Source organism: Narcine bancroftii, chromosome 1, assembly GCF_036971445.1.
Source record: "Narcine bancroftii isolate sNarBan1 chromosome 1, sNarBan1.hap1, whole genome shotgun sequence".
In the NCBI taxonomy this organism is placed as follows: Eukaryota; Metazoa; Chordata; class Chondrichthyes; order Torpediniformes; family Narcinidae; genus Narcine; species Narcine bancroftii.
In genome coordinates, this window is record NC_091469.1 from 212,985,618 (window position 1) to 213,001,760 (window position 16,143).

At 39.4% G+C, this 16,143-nt stretch overlaps 1 protein-coding gene across 3 annotated transcripts in view; it reads left to right on the forward strand.

Moving 5' to 3' along the window:
* Window positions 1-16,143, forward strand: part of whrna (whirlin a) — a 119,648-nt gene that overhangs the window by 66,616 nt on the left and 36,889 nt on the right. For all 3 annotated transcript variants that reach the window (XM_069890163.1, XM_069890173.1, XM_069890177.1), the window contains 2 exons: window positions 2,381-2,417; window positions 14,059-14,271. In XM_069890163.1, the coding sequence (XP_069746264.1) occupies window positions 2,381-2,417; window positions 14,059-14,271 (250 nt within the window). The remainder of the gene's footprint in view (window positions 1-2,380; window positions 2,418-14,058; window positions 14,272-16,143) is intronic.

Consider the following 16,143-nt stretch of genomic DNA (forward strand, 5'->3'; position numbering starts at 1 on the left):
TGAGTTGAAAGAAACGAGTGAGTGTATTCTTCATTTGTTTGCAAGCGGTGCTGTTACAACTCTTTTAACTATCAGAGTTCTTCATGCAAAAACTTTATCTTGCATTCATGATGCTTACACTATTTGACTTGCCTTTCCTTCTCTTTATTCCAAGTTGGGTGAATCAAGTTTGAGACTCCTTGACACAAACATTTCCACTGGGGTGCATCCTGTTGTGGGGTGTGGCCTTACAATATGGCTTAGAAGAAAAGTGAATCAATGGGACAGTTATCATAGTCAGTTGTGCTGTTGTTTCCTAGTTCCAGCCAGCTGGGTTTGGTCCTTATCTCCCATGCTGTCAGTATGGAATTGTATGTTATCCCTTTGACCACATTTCCAGGATGTTCTGGTTTCCTCCCACTGTTCCAAACAAAAGTATACCTTGGGAGGCTAATTGGCCAGTGGAAATTGCTCCTGGTGTGTAGTTGAGTGGTAGAATCTGGGGGAAGTTGACAGGAATGTGGGAGTTGGGCACATGAATGGATCAGAAGAGTTAAGTGTGGGGATTGTCCCACCTGTGTCAAGTACAACAGGCCGGAGAGCATCTCCTACCTGATGTGAATCACAAAAATCTGTAGACGCTGTGGTTGAAGTTTTTTTTTTAAAAAAAAAAGCACAAAATGCTGGAGAAGCTCAGCAGGTCAGACAATGTCCTTTATGGACCAAAAGTAGAAATACATAACCAACATTTTGGGCTTGAACCCTTCTTCACGGTTTGAGAGAATGTCAGCAGGAATCTGAACAACAGGGTGGGGGGAAGTTGGCAAAGACAGGAGATAATAGGTGGAGTAGGGGACAACTACAATGTGGTGGAAGAGGGGTGGCTGGAGAGTGGGGGGGAGTACGGGAAAGATGGAGGGGGAAGAAAAGCAGAGAAATCAATGTTCATGCCATTTGGCTGGAGAGACGTGTATCCACAGCTCTTTTTTTTACTGCATCTGGTGCTCCCTTTGTGGTGTTCTCTGCATCAGAGAGACTGGTTGCAGATTGGGAGATTGCTTTGCTGAGCCCTTCCTCTCCATCCACAACTATAGTGACCTCCTAGTAGCCAACCATTTCAAATCAGAGTCACACTGCCAGACTCGCATGTCTGTCCACAGCCTTTTGCATTATCCCACCCTGACCACCTGCAGATTGGAGGAGCAACACCTCATCTTCCATCTGAGCACTCTCCAGCCAAATGGCATGAACATTGATTTCTCTGCTTTCTGCTAAACCTGCTTGCCTTTTCTTCCCCTTCCCCCTTTCCTGTCTTTCTAGTTCTCCCCTCCCTTTCCCCCTTACCCACCAAGCCATCCCTCCTCCCCTTGATTGTTGTTGTCCTCTCCCTCCCTTCATCCATCTATCATCTCCTACCTTTGCCATTCCCCCCCCCTCCCCCACCCTTTTGTTCAGACTTCTGCTGGCATTCTCTCACACCTTGATGAAAGGCTCAAGCCCAAAACGTTGGTTATATATTTCTATTTTTGCTACATAAAGGACACTGATCTGCTGAACTTCTCCAGTATTTTGTGTTCTTTACCTCACACCTGATGACTAGGTTCTTCTCTGTTATTGAGAGGGAGCACTATTCCTACAGTCCCAATTTCTTGCGGACCTTCACTATTTGGTCCAACCAATTTTTGTTAAGCACCTCAGCCCCTCCGAACCAGATCTCCAGCAACTTCAGGTAGTCAGACCTGACTGTGGATGGCAGCCAGGTCATTGACTGAGGAGTGTTGGTTCACTTTTGGTTAACTCTGGATTGATGGAAGTATTTAAAATGGGATAGGCAATCAAAGTGTTTGTCCTAATATGGAAATGTGAAAAACTAGAGGACATGGGTTGAAGGAGAGAATTTAAAAAAGGTGTGCAAGCCCTTTGTTTTACACAAAATGGTAGGTGCACTGCCAGGGAAGGTGGTGGAAGCTGATATGAGAGTGATGCTTAAGAGGTAATGTAGGGATTATAGACCATGACAGATGGGATTGCTTAGATTGGCATCATGGTCAGCACTGACATTATGTGTTGTCCTTTCTATGTTCTTTCCTCAACTGTCTCTTGCAGTTTGGAGAAAGATGTGACCTCTGTCCCATCGTAAGAATGTTCCTGGGCACTATGGGATGGGCAAGGGTGTGGGATAGTGGGTAGCCACTACTGTTGCCTTGGTCTCCAGGACTAATGACTATTTTGAAAATAAATGTTAGAAGGGAAGAAGAACAAATATTGTGCATTCACTGGATTGACTACCAGATGCATTGTCAGAATATTCACTGGAGGTTTTTAGGCTGATATAGCAGAAGATGACTGCTGTGCTTGATCTCACTGAGTGACAAAGTTATTTACTATGTTTCTCTTCTAGGGTTGCTGGAGAGAGCAGTGTTCAGGCTGTTACAAAGGTAGGACAGAAAATTCTTTTTAGGTAAACAAAAAGTCTGCAGATGCTGGAAAAACTGAAGCAACATACACAGTGCCAAAGGAACTCAACAGGTCAGGCAGCATCCCTGGAAAGCAATCTCTCATGTCTTGTCTCTCTAGCCCTATTTCCTTTTTTTAATCTCTTTTCCCTTCCCTTCTCTCCCTACATGCTTGTCATCTATATCTGCCTTCCTCCAGCCCCCATTCCCTTCCTTCCTCCTATCAGAGTCCATCTTTCTCAGCCCTCTGCCCTCCATCACCTCTTGGCTCCTTTTGTTTCTTTCCCCTTTAACCTACATTCCTCTGTTAACTGCCAGTGTCTGCACTTCCCCCATCCCTTCCTCACCCTTTTATTCTGGCATCAGCTATTCCTGAGGATGGGTTCTCGATCTGAAACATCGACGGTCTGTTGCCTTCCATGAATGCTGCCTGATCTGCTGAGTTCCTCCAGCATTTGTGTTACTACAGAAAACTTGCTCATGTTTATGGTTAATTAATTCCCTTGTAAAGCAATCTAATAGGTTTCGACACATCGCTACATTAATATAATTTTTCAACATTTATAGGATGAGCTATTTTACAATGGTCATCAGGAACTTCAATATGCAGGTAGACTGGTAAAATCAGGTTGGCACTGGATCCCGAGAGAAGGAATTTGTGAAATGCCTACAACATGGCTTTTTAGGATGCTTATGGTTGAGCCCACTGGGGAAAAGGCAGTTCTGGATTTGAGTGCTGTGCAATGAACTGAATTTGATGAGTAAGCTTAAAGGTAAAGGAACTCTTTAGGAAGCAATGATGACAATATCATAGAATTCATTCAGCAGTTTGAGAGCTAAAATTGGATGCATTGGCATTACAGTTGAGTATACGTAACTACAGAGGCGTGAGAGAAGAACTATCCAAAGTTAATTGGAAAGAGACCCTGGCATGAAAGACAATAGAGCAACAATGGCAGGAGCTTCTTGGAATAATACACAATTGCTCCACAGCAGATGCCCTATCGCTGACTCTCCACTCAGCTGTGGATCACCTCAAAAACAGCAATTCAAACATACAGCTGCTCTTCATAGACTACAGCTCAGCCTTCAATACCATTATTCCCTCAGAAGGTACAAACTCTAGGCCTCTGTACCCCCCTCGCCAACTGGACCCTTGACTTTCTCATCAGAAGACCACAGTCAGTATGAATGGGAAACAATGTCTTCTCCTCACTGATCATCAACACAGACGCACCCCAAGGATGTGTGCTTAGCCCACTGCTCTACTCATTATACAGCCATGACTTTGTAGCCAGGCACAATTTCAATGCCATCTACAAGATTTGCCGAGGACACCACAGTTGTCGGCAGAATCACAAATGGCAATGAGGAAGCGTACAGGAGGGAGATGGATCAGCTCGTTGAATTATGGAATGACAACAACCTTATCAGCAAGGAGATGATTGTGGACCTCAGGAGGAAGGCAGGGGAACACAACCCAGTTCTCATCGAGGGCTCAGAAATGGAGAGGGTCAAGAACTTCAAATTCCTGGGTGTCAGCATCTCATGTGATTTTATTCCTGATCAGTTAAAAAGAGTGAAGGAAACAAAAACCATAGTACCTTCTCTGAATAAAAGTGAGGCCACTTTGTCAGAAAAGTAGTGTTTGGTGGGTAATTATAAACAAATTCTATGCTTAAAACTAATTATGCACATCATTGAGGGCACCTTAATTTTTTTTAAAATTTTTTTATTTTTCACACTATGAACCATACTGACCAAAATATATACAGACATTTTTCTCTTGAATATAGTGTCATTTTCTCCCCTTTTTCCCCCTCCCTTCCCTCCCCCCCCCCACCCCCTCTTCCCATTTATTCAAAGTTCAATCTATGGTACATTAAACCCGTTAAACAATGTCGTCACAAAAATTTCTTGTTTATTTTTATTGTCTTTTACTTTTACATACTGAGTCAATTCATTTCGTTGTCTTCTCCTTCTGCCATTTTAAATAGTGGAGGTCCATGGTAGGATTTCTCTATTGTATTTCATGTATGGTTCCCATATTTGTTCGAATATTGTGATGTTATTTCTTAAATTATATGTCATTTTTTCTAATGGAATACATTTATTTATTTCTATGTACCATTGTTGTATTCTCAGGTTGTCTTCTAATTTCCAGGTTGACATAATACATTTTTTTGCTACAGCTCGGGCTATCATAATAAATCTTTTTTGTGCTCCATCCAAATCGAGTTCAAATTCTTTATTTCTTATATTACTTAGAAGGAAGATCTCTGGGTTTTTTGGTATATTGCTTTTAGTGATTTTATTTGATATCTGGTTTAGATCTTCCCAAAATTCTTTCACTTTCTCACATGTCCAAATTGCATGTATTGCTGTTCCTGTTTCCTTTTTACAGTGAAAACATCTGTCTGATACTGTTGGGTCCCATTTATTTAACTTTTGGGGTGTGATGTATATCCTGTGTAATCATTTATATTGTATCATTCGTAACCTCGTGTTTATTGAATTTCTCATAGTTCTGGAGCATCGCTTTTCCCATGTTTCATTCTTTATCTTTACGTTTAAATCTTGTTCCCATTTTTGTTTAGGTTTACAGTTAGTTTCCTCATTCTCCTTTTCTTGCAGTTTGATGTACATGTTTGTTATAAATTTTTTAATTATCATTGTGTCTGTAATCACATATTCAAAATTGCTTCCTTCTGGTAACCTCAGACTATTTCCTAATTTGTCCTTCAAGTAGGTTTTTAGTTGGTGGTATGCAAACATTGTATCATGAGTTATATTATATTTGTCCTTCATTTGTTCAAAAGATAATAATTTATTTCCCGAAAAACAATTTTCTATTCTTTTGATCCCTTTTCTCTCCCATTCTCTGAAGGAAAGGTTATTTATTGTGAAAGGGATTAGTTGATTTTGTGTCAATATTAATTTTGGTAGTTGATAATTTATTTTATTCCTTTCTCTGTGAATCTTCTTCCAAATGTTGAGCAGATGGTACAATACTGGTGAATTCCTATGTTGCACCAATTTTTCATCCCACTTATATAGTATATGTCCAGGTATCTTCTCCCTTATTTTATCCAGCTTTAATCTAGTCCAATCTGGTTTTTCCCTTGTTTGATAAAAATCTGATGGGTATCTTAATTGTGCTGCTCTATAATAATTCTTAAAGTTTGGTAGTTGTAAGCCTCCTGGTTTGTACCATTCTGTTAATTTATCTAGTGCTATCCTCGGTTTCCCCCCCTTTCCATAAGAATTTCCTTATTATTTTCTTTAGCTCCTTGAAGAATTTCTCTGTTAGGTGAATTGGTAATGATTGAAATAGGTATTGTATCCTTGGGAAGATGTTCATTTTAATACAGTTTATCCTTCCTATCAGTGTTAGTGATAAGTTTTTCAGTGCTCTAAGTCGTCTTGTAATTTTTTCATTAATGGCTGATAATTTAGTTTGTATAGATGGCCAAGATTATTATTTAGTTGTATACCAAGGTATCGAATTGCTTGTGTTTGCCATCTAAATGGTGATTCTTTCTTAAACTTTGTGAAATCCGCATTATTCATTGGCATTGCTTCACTTTTATTTGCGTTGATCTTGTACCCCGATACTTCTCCATATTCCTTCAATTTCTTATGTAATTCTTTTATTGATATTTCTGGTTCTATTAAGTATATTATAATGTCATCTGCAAATAGACAGATTTTATATTCCTTCTCTTTTATTTTTATCCCTTTTATTTTATTTTCTGTTCTTATCAGTTCTGCTAGTGGTTCTATAGCTAACGCGAACAGTGAGGGAGATAGTGGACATCCCTGCCTTGTTGATCTGCTTAATTTAAATTGGTTTGATATATATCCATTTACTGTCACTTTCGCCAATGGTCCCTCATATAATGCTTTACTCCAATTTAATATATTTCTCTGGTAGGTTGAATTTTTGTAGTACTTTGAATAAATAATTCCATTCTACTCTGTCAAAGGCTTTCTCTGCGTTTAAAGCAACTGCCACTGTTGGAGTTTTGTTTCCTTGTACTACATGGATTAAGTTAATGAAGTTACAGATATTGTCTGTTGTTCGTCTTTTTTTAATAAATCCAGTTTGATCTAGTTTTACTATTTTTTGGTACACAGTCGGCCAATCTGTTTGCTAATAGTTTAGCTATTATCTTATAATCTGTGTTAAGTAGAGATATTGGTCTATATGATGCTGGTGTTAGTGGGTCTTTCCCCATCTTTGGTATTACTGTAATTATTGTTGGTTTGCATGAATCTGGTATGTTTTGTGTTTTTTTCAAACTGGTTCATTACTTCCAGGAGAGGAGGAATTAATAAGTCTTTAAGTGTTTTATAGAATTCTATTGGGAGTCCATCCTCTCCCAGTGTTTTATTGTTCGGTAGTTTTTTTACTATCTCCTGTATTTCTTCTATTTCAAATGGTTTAATTAATTTATTTTGCTCCTCTGTTTGCAATTTCGGTAGTTCAATTTTAGTTAGAAATTCATCTGTTTTGTCTTCTTTCCCTTCATTTTCAGTTTGATATAATTGTTCATAGAATTCCCTGAAGTTTTCGTTGATCTCCATTGGGTTATATGTAATTTGTTTGTCCTTTTTCCTTGATGCCAATACCGTTCTTTTAGTTTGTTCTGTCTTAAGCTGCCATGCTAGTATTTTGTGCGTTTTTTTCTCCTAGCTCATAATGCTTCTGTTTTGTCTTCATTATGTTCTTCTCCACCTTATATGTTTGTAGTGTTTCATATTTTATATTTTTGTCTGTCAGTTCTCTTCTTTTAGTTGTATCTTCCTTTATTGCTAATTTATTTTTCTGTATTTGTTATTTCCCTTTCCAACTGTTCTATTTCCTGATTATAGTCCTTCTTCATCTTGGTTGCATAACTTATTATTTGCCCTCTGATGAACGCTTTCATTGTGTCCCATAGTATAAACTTATCTTTCACTGATTCCGTATTTATTTCAAAGTACATTTTAATTTGTCGCTCAATGAATTCTCTAAAATCCTGTCTTTTAAGCAGCATGGAGTTTAATCTCCATCTATACATTCTCTGTGGGATGTCCTCCAGTTCTATTGCCAATAACAGGGGTGAGTGATCCGATAGCAATCTAGATTTATATTCCGTTTTCTTAACTCTTCCTTGAATGTGGGCTGATAACAGGAATAGGTCTATCCTTGAGTATGTTTTATGTCTGACTGAATAATATGAATATTCCTTTTCCTTTGGGTGTTGTTTCCTCCATATATCCAAAAGTTGCATTTCCTGCATCGATTTAATTATAAATTTGGTTACTTTGTTCTTTCTGTTAGTCTTTTTTCCAGTTTTATCCATGTTTGAGTCCAAATTAAGGTTAAAATCCCCTGCTATTAATATATTCCCTTGCGTATCTGCGATCTTCAAAAAGATATCTTGCATAAATTTTTGATCTTCTTCATTAGGTGTGTTTACATTGAGTAAATTCCAAAATTCTGAATATATCTGACATTTTTTCATTACATACCTCTCTGCTGGATCTATTATTTCCTCTTCTATTTTGATTGGTACATTTTTATTGATTAATATAGCTACTCCTCTGGCTTTTGAATTATATGATGCTGCTGTTACATGTCCTATCCAATCTCTCTTTAATTTCTTGTGTTCCACTCAGTTAGATGTGTTTCTTGCACGAATGCTATATCAATTTTTTCTTTCTTCAGTAAATTTAACAGCTTCTTCCTTTGGATTTGGTTATGTATTCTGTTAATTTTTAAAGTCATATAGTTCAACATGGTAATTTCATTCTTTGTTTATCTTTCCTTTCCGTTTCCTCATCACCACCTTCCCTTCTTATCCATTTAAGATTAAGAATCAATGCTATACTTTAAGATTAGTTACAGCACAGTAACAGACCCTTTAGATCCACAAGCCTGTGCCTCCCAATTGACCTTTTGAACAGTGGGAAAAATCTGGAGCCCTCTCCCCCACCCCAGAGAAAACCTATGCACACACAGGAAGAACATAAAAACTCCTCACAGAGAGTGCAGGATTTGAACCCCATCCCTATCACTGGCAACGCAACAGAGTTGCGATTCTGCCATCCACTGTCGAACCTTCTGATTTATTTTTTTGAACACATTATAAGACAACATTTCTAAAACATAAAATATTTCCATTATTCCCATATCTAAAATTCCTTTAACGCCAATAGTCCCTCCCCTCTCTGAGTTGCCCTTTGTCCCTTGTCGGGCAACCACATCTCCCCTCTCCATTTGGATTGCGAACCCGCTCGCAAGCGTCAACTGATTTTGCAGTGACTGTTATTCTTCCCCACCCAGCCCCCCAGAAAAGATTTTAATCTTCACATATAACAAAGCACACTCTCTTAATTCCCTCCTTACTTCCTTTCTTCCCTTTCTTTCCCTTCTTAGTTCTTACTTATACTTTCTTCTTTATATATAGTTTGTTGTCATTTTTGTACATCTCTTCATCTCTCTGTCTGTTTTGTAGGTTTTCTCCAAATTTTTGTGCTTTTTCCGGATCCGAAAACAGTTTGCTTTGCTGGGATAACTATTTTAAGCACCGCTGGATATTTTAACATAAATTTATAACCTTTTTTCCATAGGGTCGTTTTTGCTGCGTTAAACTCCTTCCTCTTCTTCAGGAGTTCAAAACTCATGTCTGGGTAGAAAAAAAATTTTTGACCTTTGTCTTCCAGTGGTTTTTTGTCTTCTCTTATTTTTTTCATTGCCTTCTCCAATATATTTTCTCTTGTCGTATATTTTAGAAATTTTACTAAAATGGATCTTGGTTTTTGTTGTGGCTGTGGTTTAGGGGCTAATGTTCTGTGTGCCCTTTCTATTTCCATTTCTTCCTGTAATTCTGGCATTCCTAGGACCCTGGGGATCCATTCTTTTATAAATTCTTTCATATTTTTGTCTTCTTCATCTTCCTTAAGGCCCACTATCTTTATATTGTTTCTCCTATTATCGTTTTCCATTATATCCATCTTCTGAACTAACAGCTTCTGTGTTTCTTTAACTTTTTTATCAGATTCTTCTAATTTCTTTAAGTCATCTACCTCCATTTCTATGGCTGTTTCTCGTTCTTCCACCTTGTCTACTCTTTTTCCTATTTCTGTCATGACCATCTCTAATCTATTCTCTTTTTCTTCTGTACCTTTTATTTTTTTTTTAATTTCACTGAATTCTTGTGTCAGCCATTCTTTTAATGTTTCCATGTATTCTTTAAAATTTTTTTTATCCATGTACTGTCCCTTCCCTTCATCTTCCATTTCTCTGTGTAGAATTTGATGTTCTCCCTCCTCTTCTTCTGAGTCCACTCCAGGATCTGTGTCCTTTACCTCTGTCTGTTCTGATTTTCTTGTTGGGTTGTTTATTTTGTTGGGTATTTTTGTTTTTATTATTTTTATTAAAGGTGTCTTGGTGTTGGTCGTCTTCCTCTGGGTTGGGCATCTGTTGTTTCTCTGATTTCCTTTTTTTACTCTCTTCCTTCTTGTTCCCGTTATTTTCCTGTTGGGAATCTTGCTTTTGTGTTATTCTTGTCTGTTTCTGCTGTGGAGATTTACTCCTCGGCTGGTCACGTGTCCCCCCCCCCCCCCCCCCCCGTCGGTGTTGTATTGTCTTGTGCATCGCGCATGCGCGTTTGCGCACTTTTGTTTGGCTCCGTGAGCCATCTTTGTAGTCCTGTGTTTGGGGTTCCAATGACCTCAGGGAGCGGGCTTCTCTCTCCACGGCGGGCCTCCTCGTACATGTAAGGCCTTCACCTTTCTCTTCCGACGTCTTTCCTTCTTTTCTTCCCGTTGTTTTTGGTTTTTCTTTCTTTGCTGCCATTTTCTCCACACTTTTGTTTTTAATTTCTTATGGTTTCTGTGTTTGTGTCTTTGCTTTTTCTTTACTTTTTTTTTACTTTTCTGGAGAGGGCTGGTATTTTCTTACCGGTCACTATCCATCACGTGACTTTTTTGAGGGCACCTTGCTTGATTGGTGGGAGAATTACTAATCATTGCCTGGTAACTTCCAAGAATAGAAGACTTGCTGCATGTGCTTTCAGGTCAGATTACTAAGTTATTGAAGGCACTATTGGATTCTTGGTCTATGATTATTGTCCCAAAATGTGTTTCTACCCACATCCTGACATAGTTACATTTATCATTCACTACCATGCTGCCAGCCTGTGATAATAGCCCCAGGACCCACTTGCACCCAAATGTGAAGAGCTCATCACTCACATGGCCCTGTTTTCAATTTGAATTATTTATTGCAGTTTACACTGTCATTATTTTTAATGACTTTGTAATCTGTAACAGAATATGTATCTTGAAACAATAAACTGAAATAAAAAGATCTACAACTGATTTTCTTTTGGTGTGTGGAATAGAATTAAAATTAAATTAATGAATTCCTATGTTCTGGATAAAATGAGTTTTACTCATACCTGAGGGAGAAGATTTTCTCACAAACCATGTACAGTGCAACTCCGATTATCCAAAATCAGATTCTTCGAAATACTTATCAAAAATTTTTTTGGAGTCAAACTGACCTCACAGGATGGAAAAAAAAAATTTCACCCAATGTGAAATTAGAACAAGGATTGTTCTCATTTCCAGTAATTCCCTATCCTTCCCTCTCTCATTCCATTTCTTCTTTACCTTCCCCTCTTGACTTTTTCTCCAACTCTCCCTCTCAAACTGCATGCTATGTCTCCCTGCTGTTTCCGGTCGGAAGAATCCCTTGCCCCGGTGTCATCAAGGAGACCAGCTTCCCAGGCAGGAGCGGGGAATCTCTGGCTCAGTGGCATTCCCTTCTCTCCCTCCCTCGGCACAGTGGAACTCCCTGACACTGACTCTGAACCCTCCCCTTGGCCTGTGCGTGTGCGCAGTAAGCCGAGGGGAGGATTCGGAGTTTGGACTTGGGCATCAGGAGCCCTGGTGTGACCAGGGAGACAGGAGCCCATCAACACACTAGTGTGTCTTCCACCAGCCCAGGAATACTCCTAGGGATCAATGGCAGAGGTGGGTACTTGCTGGGGATCAGCTGCGGTTGGGAGGTCTTGGTGATTGGCGGCAGCCAGGTTTTTTAATGAGAATTAAACATTAATGCTTAAAAAGCTTTTACGTGTTTGTTTTTGTTTAAACATTAATATGTGATTTGCTGTTGCTACTGGGATGTTTCTTTTTAAATGACCTCTTATCCAAAAAAACTGTTTATCCGACATAGGCCCATTCCTGACCAGTTTGAATAATCGGAGTTGTCTTTCAGCTTCTTCCCAGCTATGTTCATCAAAGCCACCTAAAAACAGAAAAAAAAACTACAGGTGTTAAAACTCTGAAATGAAACAAAACGCACTTATTAACAGAGTTCCAGTGGTTCACCTATATGTGTCCACTTTTCTGGAGCATAGTTTGTTCATGTAACTCATCACTGTTCACTTTTCGTAAGGACGCTCTGGCCAAAAGTTGTGATCTAAATTTAGAGGTTCAGTCCAAGGGCCAAAGTTAATGTTTCCTGTAATTCATGTGTGCCCCATGTCGGAAGCACAGCTCCTACCTTACAATAGCAACTGCAATTCAGAAATATTCAATTGGTTAAAGTCGTAAAAGGCTATGGATAAATGAAAATCTTTCTTTTACTTGTTTTCTGATGCCACAGGTGAGCTCAGAGGAGGAATTAATATCGGGAATGAAGACACGAGAGAGCCAGTAAACAAATTCTGCACATCTGTTATCACTATAGACGTGGCGCGATGACATAGGTTGGAGACGTGCAAATATGCCTCTCCTGACAGAATTAATCAAAAACAGGCTAAAAATATTTTTCAAATTTTATTAAATTTAACAACTTTGGGAATTTATTCACAAATCAATATACCATAGCTTCAAGGAAAGGGAAAATGCAAACAACCAAGAAATCAGTTGTTAAAGAGGTTAATAAGAAGTTGGGCCTGGTTCCTCCTCCCTCAAGAACGACTCGCGCTGTGATGGCACGGATCCATCTGTCCGGGGACAGAGAAGATGGCACTGGAGACCAGAAGAAGACTATTGAACAGCAGACGTCACAGGAACAACTGTGCATGCGTGAAGTTTCGCAAATACGCACCACAGAACAAGCTGTTGTCAGCAGCATTGCTAGCCAGACACACTAGATATTGAGTCTGGATCATCTGGAAGTGACTTTAATGGACAAAAGGATGAAGATTAAGACAGAGAGAAGGAAGAAAAAGGTTTTAAAGAATTGGAGGGAGCAGGAGTAGAATATGAAAAAAGATGAAGCCCAACTGAGAGGTACAAAGATTGAAGCTATACAATTCCGATATCCTGAAGCAAGAACTCAAGGTATTGAAGCACAAGCACAAACTTCTATAAATATCAATCAAATGCAGTTAATGTGTAAACATATGTATCTGCAATTTGTATCTGTCGGAAGTGATGTCAAAGCACAATTTGAATGTCAAGGGTGAAATTAAAAATATTAAAGAAATGGCAAAATATACCAAACCATCTTGTTAGACCTCAATGAAGAGATGGAGTACAGTAAAGTGCAGTGGTGTCAAGACAATTACGATGTTCTCAAAGTGAAGAAGCTATTCATCAACTTCAGAAGTGGGATGGAGGACCTACCCTATCTGTGTCAGCGATGTTGAGGTGGAGTGCTAGAGATCTTCAAGTTCCTAGGTGTAAATATCACCAACAATTTATCCACCCACTGATGCTATGGCCAAGAAAGCACATCAATACCTCTGCTTCTTCAGAAGGCTTAAGAAATTCAGCATTACCCCAATATATCTCACCCATTCTTATAAGAAGTACCTTAGAAATGATCTTATCTGGATACATCATGGCTTGGTACTGGAACCACTCTGTCCAAGGCCACAAGAAACTGCAGCTCAGGCCACCATGCAAACATTAATGCTATCTATCATTTCTACTGCCTTGGAAAAGCAGCCAATGTAATGAAGGACCCATCTCACCCAAGTCATTCTCTCTTCACTTTTGTATGTGAGTTTGAAAAAACATACCAGCAGATTCAAGGACAGCTGCAATCAGATAATGGAGAGACAATGGGAAGATGGAATCAGTGTGAAGAGGCCAGTAGACTTAGCAGTAGGTGCAGCGTTTAGTTGATGGGCAGATGGAATCAGATGAGGAAGGGGAGATCCTGAGTAAATTAAGAGAAAGCAGAACACAGGGAGTGTGAGTTAGTTGAAGTTGAAAAGTTCATATGTTCCATTGGGTTGTAGACCACCCAGGTGGAATGTGAAATGCTGTTTCTCTCATGTGTTTAGTCTCATTTTGGCAGTGGAAGGGGCTGGGGATGGAGAGGTCACTGTGGGATTGGAAGCAAAGTTGAATAGTATGCCACCAGGAGCTCATGAAGGTCATTTTGGACAGAGTGCAGAAGTTCTGCAAATCTGTTGTCAAGTCTGCATTTGGTCTCACCATTGCAGAGAAGATGATGTCAAGAGCAACAAATGCAGTTAAGATTGCATGTGAATCTCTGCGTTCCCTGGAACGGCTGATTACCTCCTTGCATGATGGTTAGGGAGGAAGTGGGGGAGGCAAGAATTTGGGTTGATCATTGTATTAAATTACCTCTTCTTGTTGATTGCAGCCAATATTTTACAAGGGTTTGGCAGGGTCACAAGTCATGCTGAGCAGTTTGGTGAACCAAGCTCGTGCCTTGCTGGATGAACAGGCCCGACATCTACTGAATGAGCATGAGCAAGCAACGATGGCTTACTATCTCGATGAATACAAAGAGAACAACATAAGTGTACAGGCATTGGTTATGGCCCTCTTCGAGCTTCTTAATACTCATGCAAAGGTAATCATTGTGTTACATATGATGTAATATGAGAAAACAGATTGCAAGCACAATGAACTTATCTTCTATGATCATTCTGTTCCAATTTTGCTTCCAATTATTGCTTCAACTGAAATTTATCACCTAGGCCAGATGGAAGTTTATTTGACAGATTTGTTATTGCATTATTGCCTAAATTTTGAATATATGGAAAACTGTTTGCTAAGAACTTAGAATAGTATAGCACAGGGACAGGCCCTTCATCCCATGTGTCTGCATTGAAAGTGACTTCCAAATCAAGCTTAAACTTCACAGGTTGAACCTGAGAGATAACCATCCAGCCCTCTTCATATTCATGTATCTGTCTAGAAGCCTCCTAAATGTTTCCATTGGATCTGCATCCATCACTAATCCTGGAAGCCAATTTTAGGCACCCACTGCTCGCTGTACAAATATATCTCCCTACATATCTTGCTTAAACTCCCTCCACCTCACCTTAAATGGAGGTCCTGAAGTGTGTGACACTTTTACCATTGTGAAAAGATTCTGACTGGACACCTTATTGATGCCTCTTAATGATTGTTCAAACCTCTATCAGGTCTCCCCTCAACTCCCTGGACCCCAAAGAAAACAACTGTTTTTCCACTCTCAGACCCTCTCAACCAAGCAACATGCTGGTAAACCTCTTCTGTACCCTTTTCAAAGTCTCCACATCCTTCAAGTAATGGGGCGACTGGAATCGCACACAGCGTTCTAGTGCAGCCTAACCATTTTATATAGCTGCATTGTGACCTCCTTACTTTTATATTCATTGCCTTGCCCAATGAAGCCAAGCAAACCATACTCCTTCTTTAGCACTCTTTCTACTTGTATGGCCTCTTTCAATGACCTATGGACCTGGACCTCCAGATCCCTCTGCACATCAATAAAAGTAAGATCCCTACCATTAACTCCTTACATTTAATCTCCCAAAGTTCAACTCCCACTCTTGTCCAGATTAAATTCCCCTGCCATATTTATGCCCATATGTGTTGATGATCTATATCCTGTGTTATTCTTTGATAACCCTCTACACTCAGCCAATCTTTGTATCATCTTCAAACAATTAACCCACCCACCTACTTTTTTAGCCATTATTTATATATTTCATAAACAATAGGGGTCACAATTCTTATACCCATGGAAAACGACTGGTCCCAGGCCTCCAGTCTGAAAAACAGCCCTACCACACTACAGACGCACAACACTGTGCGTCTTTGATGCACCAGCTCTTCTTTTCTGCACCTCCTGAATCAGTCTGCCTTGATCAACTTTGTCAAACACCTTATCAAAGTCCACAACATTCACTGCCCTACCCTCAATTGCCTTTCACTTCCTTAAAAAAAATATCAAATTGATAAGATATGATTTGCCACACACAAAGCCATGACAACTGTCCCTTATCTGACATGACTTTTCAAACTAACATAAATCTTATCTTAAATAAACATAACATAAATAACATAACAATTTACAGCATGGAAACAGGCCATTAGGCCCTTCTAGTCCGCACCGAACCAAACACCCCTCTCTAGTCCCACCTCCCTGCACAATGCCCATAACCCTCCATCTTCTTCTCATCCATATACCTGTCCAACCTTTTCTTAAATAATACAATTGACTCCGCTGCCACTATTTCTCCTGGAAGCTCATTCCACAAGTCTCCCACTCTCTGAGTAAAGAAGTTCCCCCTCATGTTACCTCTAAACCTCTGCCCTTTAATTCTTAACTCATGTCCTCTTGTTTTAATCTTTCCTCCTCTTAACGGAAATAGTCTATCCACATCCACTCTGTCTATCCCTTTCATAATCTTTGAGATCCCTTCTGTCCCTGGTGAAGATCTCTTCATGCCTC